This window comes from Bidens hawaiensis, unplaced genomic scaffold (assembly GCF_021521415.1).
Source record: "Bidens hawaiensis isolate Kalapana, Puna unplaced genomic scaffold, B.hawaiensis_p1.1 tig00003244_1, whole genome shotgun sequence".
NCBI classification, from domain to species: Eukaryota; Viridiplantae; Streptophyta; class Magnoliopsida; order Asterales; family Asteraceae; genus Bidens; species Bidens hawaiensis.
In genome coordinates, this window is record NW_027491178.1 from 1500910 (window position 1) to 1509541 (window position 8632).

At 35.5% G+C, this 8632-nt stretch overlaps 1 protein-coding gene and 1 pseudogene across 1 annotated transcript; one reads left to right on the forward strand and one right to left on the reverse strand.

Annotated features, from left to right (window-relative positions):
- The first annotated feature begins 5166 nt into the window (after positions 1-5166).
- Positions 5167-6661, forward strand: LOC143622819 (solanidine UDP-glucose glucosyltransferase 1-like; annotated as a pseudogene).
- Positions 6662-6923: 262 nt separating this feature from the next.
- On the reverse strand, positions 6924-8321 carry LOC143622820 (nuatigenin 3-beta-glucosyltransferase-like). Its single transcript, XM_077093859.1, has one exon. It carries the CDS (start codon positions 8181-8183, stop codon positions 6924-6926), a length of 1260 nt encoding a protein of 419 aa, XP_076949974.1. The 5' UTR covers positions 8184-8321.
- Positions 8322-8632: the final 311 nt, after the last annotated feature.

Below are 8632 nucleotides of genomic sequence, written 5' to 3' on the forward strand. Positions count from 1 at the left end.
TATGTTTTTTAGATGCTACCAAGTATTTATGCATAGAATATATTTATTTACTTGCAAGAGATGAAAAAAATAGTTTATAAAGTTTTATTATAACTTGTTTTATATGGTGGCATGTAATAACGTCATGAAGTGTAATGCTGAAGTATACCTTTTATTATATACGTTATTATTTTTAGATAGATTGTACTGATAAGAACAACTAAGCAAAAGTTGTGATTGATTAATCACTACTCTTATAAAAGAGTAAGTATGTATTGATATGACACTCGAAGTCTCGTATTAATTAAACGTTGTAAGATTTAAGACCTACACTTCTTACACTCAAAGTGTCATGTAATTACTTCTTTATTGATACAATGTGAAGAGGATATTATTTATGAGGAAAAAACTGGATGACACAACTTTTGTTTGTCATGCCTCATTTATGCTCTAGATATATCAATATTATTAAAAAAGTATGAAGTGTTTGAGATGTGTTCATATTCATTAGTCCAAGAAAATACTAAAAGCCATGAAAATGGTTTGGTTTTACTCCATTCCCCAAATGAATGCGAATATATATTAATCATTGTGATCATGGACAAAATTGAGAAGATGGTCATATTAATAAAGAGATCGACCATCAAATTTTTATAATGTTCATGTTGATAATGCGATCAATCATCAGAAGTGACAACGGGATTGATCATATAGGTGGAAATATAAAAGTGAAATCACATGATCACTTAAGAAAGGTAATACAATGTTCTCATATTTAACTATTTGCATTAAAGAAGCATAATGCATATATGATCATAAACCTGAAGTTTATGGATCATGATTATCTTGGCGTGATCGGTTCGACCACACCGAGTCAATGATGTGAAATTTATTGAGGAACCAAAAGATTCTTCATAATAATTGTAATGTAATATTGCTCTCAAGTGAAATCATTTATTTACCAACTGAAGGAGGGTGTGAATCCCTAGATGTTATGGAATTGAGAAAATGATACACATATCCTAACATGATACCATTTAGTGTTTTGAAAATCGATGCATCATCTAAATGGTTATCAAGACTGCAACTTGATGTTTGCATGATCTATGGCTTAGCTAATAAGATAGCAAGCATATTATTCCATATTGGTATATTTACATTCGGTTATAATAATGAATTTGATTCCCAAGTTAATAACGATATGGAATAAGTGTTGAACTTCATAACAGATTATGTTCTTACATAAATTGTTTTGTTAAAGACGATTACTCAATGTCTATAAATTGTTGCAAAGGCAATATCACAAGAACAAAGGTTCATGTTTGAATTTGAGTACATATGATGTTACATGTCTTAGAAACTAATTCACATCAAGCCAACAAGTTATGATACTTCCTTCCCATTATAATTGGTTTTTGGTCAGTAACCAAGAATTTCTCATCTAATATTTCGTGTGTGTTATATACTGAAATTAATCCACCATAAAACACAAAGATGAGGTCACAAAGGAAGTTGGGAATTTATGTCGGTATTAAATATTATTTATAATTATATACGTAGAGGCACTAATGAGATATTTGCTTATGGCTCATTAGTTTTCACTTTAGTGAATCAATATTCCCAACATTAGGGGGAGATTTAAAGCAGTTGGAAAACAAATTTAATTGGAATGAATTATCATTTATCCTCAAACAAAATTATATGAACTAAAAGTTCAAAGGATAATTCATAAATAAAGATTAGCGAATGAATTACCAGACGATTCACTGACCAAGAGAGAGTGTCTAGCTAAGACACCTATACGAACTGCTAATGCTCCAATTTATAAATGTCCCTGAAGGACAAATGCATATTGATAATAATTCTAATGCACGCTTGTAGCCTGGTAGATTGATCGGTTCCAAAGTTAAAATTCCCTTGAAAATTGGAGCAAGTAATAAAGATGGTCAAGTCGAGATGCAGTAAAAGGTCTCTTGAAAGAAATTAGATATGATGGTTCTTGAAGAACCTTAGGTACCTGAAAACAAAGAGCTCTCAATAAATTATATTGTATCATGTCTACAAAGATATATTGAATAGAAATAAAGTCGACGTTGTTATACTTTTATATATATATATGTATAATTAGCGCTTGAAATGATGATGATGAGGATTAAGATTCTAAATATGCCTATAAAATGATTGGCCAAAATGGAAAGACTCAAATAGGGCATAGTTGAATTCTCTAAATAACGGAAAGTTTGTTGGACCAGCAGTCCGTATAACTAAAGTTGTAAAATGTGTTAGATACAAACGGGTATTGTATATGAGTTATGAAAATCCATTAAGTGATATAAGGCCAAATTGATGGCATAAGAATTTTTGCAAAGACCCATAATTAATTATGAGGAGACACATTCTCCAATGGTGGAAGCAATGACTTTCCGATAACTAAACAGTCTGGTAATATAAAGAGAGAATTGATATGCGTCCAATAAATATTGTTATTAAGTTGATACTGAGAGTTTACAAGAAAATCTATGAAGGATTTGAATTATCAAATCACGTAAAGTAAGTTCTCGAGAACATAATGATTGTTGTGTATAGAGTCATATTTGATACTTTACGATATTGAATATGTTGAACATAAATGAAACTCCTAAAAAGTTTCATAAGGTAATTGAGTACTTGAAAGATTAGTTGATTCTGTGCATCAATAAGCATACACATAGAAGAGATTACACATTATGAGTACAATATCTCAATAAACAAAGAAATTGTACAATATGGATTTTGATATGTGATACAAAGTGATGTGTTAATGAGCAAGTTTATGCAGCAAATATCCTAATAAAGTGAATGCGTATGCATAATTTGTCAAGTAGAAAAGAAGTCCATGATGGATTAGTAAATGCATGGATTTATGCTTATTACGTATGAACTAAACTATTCGAATTGAGCTTGACACAAATCAAGAGATATTTTGATAAAGAGGGAGATAAATTGTGTATAATTAGCCATATTTTTATCAAAATTTCACTCTTAAAATTTCATTATAATCACAGTTTACAATGATGATATATCACCGAGAGAAAATTATGAACTTTTAAAGAGAATTTTTTTTGAAAGACCTTGAAAAGGTGTGATTATTACTCGACTTATAGTTCGAGTATATGTGTAATTATATGTTTATAAATCCATCAAATATCTATGAAATGTTGAGACATTTTACCATGGACAAATTTAATCATTTTAGCACGTTAAAGGATATCTAACAATGACTCTATATTATTTCCTATCCGAATATGAAATATTATTGGTTCGGAAATATCATAATTAAAGTGCATACGTGCATTAATATTTATTGCTAATTATATATGACTTATATATCTTTTATTCATATTTATCAGTATGTGTCCAGCAATAGGACATCGAAATGGGTTAGCACACATATTTCAGGTAAGAAATATATGGGCTTATATTTTACTAACACATCAAAACAAGTTTGGTTAGTCTTGTTGATGCAGAGAAACACAACAGGATTATAGTGTTTACCAGATGAAACAATAAAAGTTTTCACGTGAAGATCATACAACATTATTTAACTTAAGGATTCAAATGTTAAATGACGAAGACGCAAATGATTGACTACAAAAGTTTTGGGCAACTTTCATAGAATATCGATATTTACCATTTTAACGGATACATAAATCAGGGGGAGACAATACGCGCTGCACTCTTTTTCCCTTAGCTATGGTTTTGTCCCACTGGGTTTTCCTAGCAAGGTTTTTAATGAGACAGCATATCCAAGCGTATTAAGTTGATAACCAAGGGGGAGTGTTATAAATATATATTATTATTATTATTATTATGGTTATCAACACCTAAAATAGATTAGCTTCTTCTACAAGTTTTTCTCTCCTATATATACTCTATTGCATCTCCTTGTAATATACATCTATTAATGAAATCTCTCTTCATCTCCCTACATCTCATTGTCATATTGTCATATTGTTATAGCTATTAGGCTTGTTTCACAACAGTCAATTGTCTTTTTTATATTGTCTTAACCTCGACGTAACGCCCGAAGTTTACCTTTCTAATTATATATATAGTCTAAGTAATAGGATCATTGTGAGCTGGCATTGCGAATATTTAATTGCATAATTAATTAATTATACATAATTAATAAAACAAGGTACGTATATGTTAGGTACTATATATATTATCATATAATGTTCGCTCCCTCCCAATTGCCAAACCAGCTGTGTTATTTATGTTAGGCACATTTAGTTTTTGTGCTTCAAAGAACTTTACATGCTAAAATCTGAGCAGATCTGATCATTTTAGTTTTAAATATTGCAGATTGCATATCAGGGGCATTATGGGTATTTTCTTATCGCTTTAGAATTAATAATGTTGCAGATTGCATATCCAAGGTCAATTGATTAAAGGTAAATAGAGACTGCAAAGTCAAAATTAGTGTTCGGTCATGCGTCCTGCTTGGATTTGATCAAAGTGTTACCTTGTTATATATGTTTATGCAAATTACCATTAGATTTAATTAATAGTCAAACACTCAAACTTGCAAATTAGATTGGTGACCAAAAACATAAACATTGTATTATGTAAAAGTTTATTTAATTTTTATGGTGAAAAAACGACAATAGTGTCTCTTTTGTAGGCTATGCTGCGAAAAATGCAATGATTGAGACGACAGAATGTATTTATAGCATTTGAAGTGAACAAATGTTATATGCGGTTTACTCTGACTCGCTTTGACCATTAACAAGTGGTTTATATAGGCTATTGTTTCGGTTGTAATCACGTTGTTGTAATGCAAGCTGTTTTTGAATCTCACTGCATCGCACGGGTTTCCATGATAGATGAATGTAAAGAAACATAATTTTGGGTAAATGCAGAAATCCACTCAAAAATCTTGGGTGCGCATCACCTTGGTATTTTAAAAATGGATTGCCCGCTTAAAGCCTTTCAATGCACAATTATTTAGTCCCAAGATGTAATAACTAAGATCACTGTCACAATGTGAACCGCGTTAAGAATATTATATAACTAATTATGAATAGTTAATTATAGAACAGCTGTTGATGATTCTATATTTAGTCCACTCCTAATTCCCAGTCCCAATTGCCTCTTTAATACAGTATTTCACAAAAAATACATCCGAGCGTCATGGTTACCGATCTTCACGTCGTCTTCATCCCTGTGCTGTCTCCAGGCCACATGATACCTCTAGTTCAAGCCGCTAGGCGGCTGTTCGCCTCTCGCGGCGTTCGCTCCACCATCATCACCACCGTACACACCGCCCTCACATTTCAAACCTCCATCGACCGTGACACGAACGCTGGTTACCCTATCATCGTCCGCACCCTCAACTTTCCAGCATCAGAAGTCGGACTCCCCATTGGAGTTGAAAACTTTATCGCGTGCACTGACGAAGAAATGGAATCCAAACTGATACGTGGCTTGCGTCTGCTCGAGACACCAATAGAACAACTGATTCGTGATTTGGCTCCAGACTGCATCTTCTCCGACATGTTCTTGACATGGACGGTTGATCTGGCTGACGAACTTAATATTCCAAGACTCTTGTTTTACTCTTAACAGTTTCACTTGTCACTCAATTTACCTTAGCTTGAAACTTCATACTCCTTACGCTAATGTAAAATCAGAATCCGAGAAGTTTATAGTACCTGGTCTTCCGGATAACATCACCATGAAGAGATCTCAACTCCCTCACCACTTCTTGTTCAAAACTCGCTTGGGTGATATGGTGGAAGAGATTCAAGAATCGGAGAAACGAAGTTACGGATTAGTGCACAACACCTTCTATGAGTTTGAACCGGCTTATGCAGATCACTTTAAGAAAACTACAGGTACGAAGATTTGGCATATGGGTCCACTTTTCCAATTTGTTAACGATGGGGGTGCGTCGGAGAAAAACAATTGCCTTACCTGGCTTGATGATCAAAAACCGGAATCAGTGATATACATTTGTTTTGGAAGTATGGTGAGATTCCCGGAAGCTCAGATCACCGAAATCGCGTTGGCACTTGAAGAATCGAAGCAACCATTCCTTTGGGTGGCGAGAAAGGATGGTAACGTAGGGACCAGTTGGCTGCCGGAAGGATTTGAGGAGAGGATCAGGACTGAAAACAAGGGTTTGATTATAAAAGGGTGGGCCCCGCAGGTGGAGATTCTGTCACACCCATCGGTTGGTGGGTTTCTGACTCACTGTGGTTGGAACTCAACGCTTGAGGCCGTGACGGCTGGCGTGCCGTTATTGACATGGCCGTTGTGTGCAGAGCAGTTTTATAACGAGAAATTGGTGGAAGTTTTAGGAATAGGGGTGGGAGTTGGGGCGAACGTTTGGAACCCAACTTACGAGATCACTAGCCCAATTATCGGAAAGCAAGGTATTTTAGAGGCCATTGAGTTTTTAACTGGTGGGTCCTCCACAGCTAAGAACATCAAGAAAAACTCAAAAGAGTTGGCCATGAAAGCCAAGAAGGCCGTTGAAGAAGGAGGTTCTTCTCTAAACAACTTGAACACTCTGATTGATGAACTTAAAGCTCTTAAATTAGGCACCAACCCATGATTCATTTCATTTTGTGAACTTAATTAAGCTATAAACCGTTTGAATGTTTCTATTGATAAGCTTATCAGTGTAATTCACTCACTATGAGACAGTGATTCAAATAAACTTATCGTTAAAGATTATGTCAATGTTTGCGAGTCAAGCATGAATTGCGAGATACTCCATAAGCTACATGTAACGTCTCTTGATTATTATGATAACGATGATTGAATATATTTGGAATAATATAGTTATGATAACGATGATTGAATATATTTGGAATAATATAGTTGTACACTTGCATGAAATATATAAGATTAATCATGCAATATGTAAACTTTATGAACTTCTAAGTGGATACATAGCATTAGGGCTTTGTGGTCAATTTAATGGCTTTAAGTTCTTCTATCAAAGCCATTAAACTATTGATGGAAGAACCATTATCTTCAATGGCCTTGTTAGTTTTTATGGCTAACTCTTTTGAGTTTTGTCTAACGCTTTCGGCTATGCCAGAGTCGCCTAATAAACGTTCAATAGCCTTTATTATGTCTCGTTTCCTGATGATCGGGCTTTTAATCTCGTAACCCAAGTTCCAAACATCCACTCCAACTCCCACACCGATCCCTAAAAGCTCCAACAACTTTGCGTTGTAAAACTGCTCTGCGAACAATGGCCATGTTACCAATGGGACACCAGCCACCACAGCTTCAAGAGTCGAGTTCCAACCACAGTGAGTCAAAAACCCTCCAACCGCGGGGTGTTGTAGAATCTCCACCTGTGGGGCCCACTTAGTTATGATCAAACCCTTGTTTTCCCTCTTGGTTCTCTCTTCAAACCCGTCCGGCAACCCAACGTGTCCGGCCTTTCCCACCACCCACACAAATGGTCGCTTCGATTCTTCAAGTGCCAATGCGATTTCAGTGATCTGAGCTTCCGGGAATCTCACCATGCTTCCAAAACAAACGTATATCACAGAATGCAGGTGTTGATCGTCCAACCAACTCAGACAATCATGCTTATTATCCGACACTCGATTGAAAAAATGAAAAAGAGGACCAATATGCCACACTTTCACACCCTTAGTCTTCTTGAAGTGATCAACATAAGCCGGTTCCATTTCGTAAAATGTATCATGTACAAATCCGTAACTTCGTTTCTCCGATTCATAAATCAATTCAAGTATCTTACCGAATTCGGTTTCTTTTTTCAGATGTTCCGACATTTCAGCCCTCGTCATCGTGATATTATCTGGCAAATTCGGAACAACAAATTTTTCTGACTCTGATGTCACACTCTCATGAGGTTTATAAACTCTCAAGCAATGTAAAACAGAATGATAAAAGAAACATGAAGGGTAGAACAATAGTCTTGGGATATTGAGTTGGTCAGCAAGGTCAACAGTCCACGGGAAGAACATGTCGGAGAATATGCAATCCGGTTCAAGTTCACGAATCACTTGTTCGAATTTTGGTTGAAGCATCATCATGCCTCGGATTACTGAGCCCGCCATTTCTTGAGAAGGGGCCGAGTTTATAAGCTCGATTCCCACTGGCAACCCGGCCTCAGATGATGGGAAATTGAGGGTGTGGACAGTGATAGGGTGTCCAGCCACGGTATCTTGTAACATTTGGGCGGTGTGAACGGTGGTGATGATGGTGGAGCGAACGCCTCTGGACGCAAAAAGCTTCGCAGCGTTGACTAGAGGAATCAAGTGGCTGGAAGTGAAAAAAGGGAGGAAGACAATGTGGAGATCTTCACGCGTATCGTTTAACAACGACATGATATCTGAAGAAGCAATTCCGGATCACGTCTACTCAATCTAGCCTCAGATTAATGTGGTAATGTTTAGAGTGAGTTTGGGGAGAAGAACAACTTGTTGAATGTTAACGAAGAAACCTGTATATTTCACGGATCAGATAGGAGGATATATATCTCCCCAAAATTGTTTCCTTTGGATTTTGTTTTATGTGATGTATAATATACCCATTTAAATTTAAAGCTATGATATATTCAATGATTTCTTTATTTTTTAAATACTTAAGATTACCGGCCGGCCGGCACAGTGACGATCCATTA

Bases quoted from the DNA above. Each gene is read 5' to 3' on its own strand.
- LOC143622820 (XM_077093859.1), bottom strand. From the start codon at position 8,183: ATGTTACAAGATACCGTGGCTGGACACCCTATCACTGTCCACACCCTC.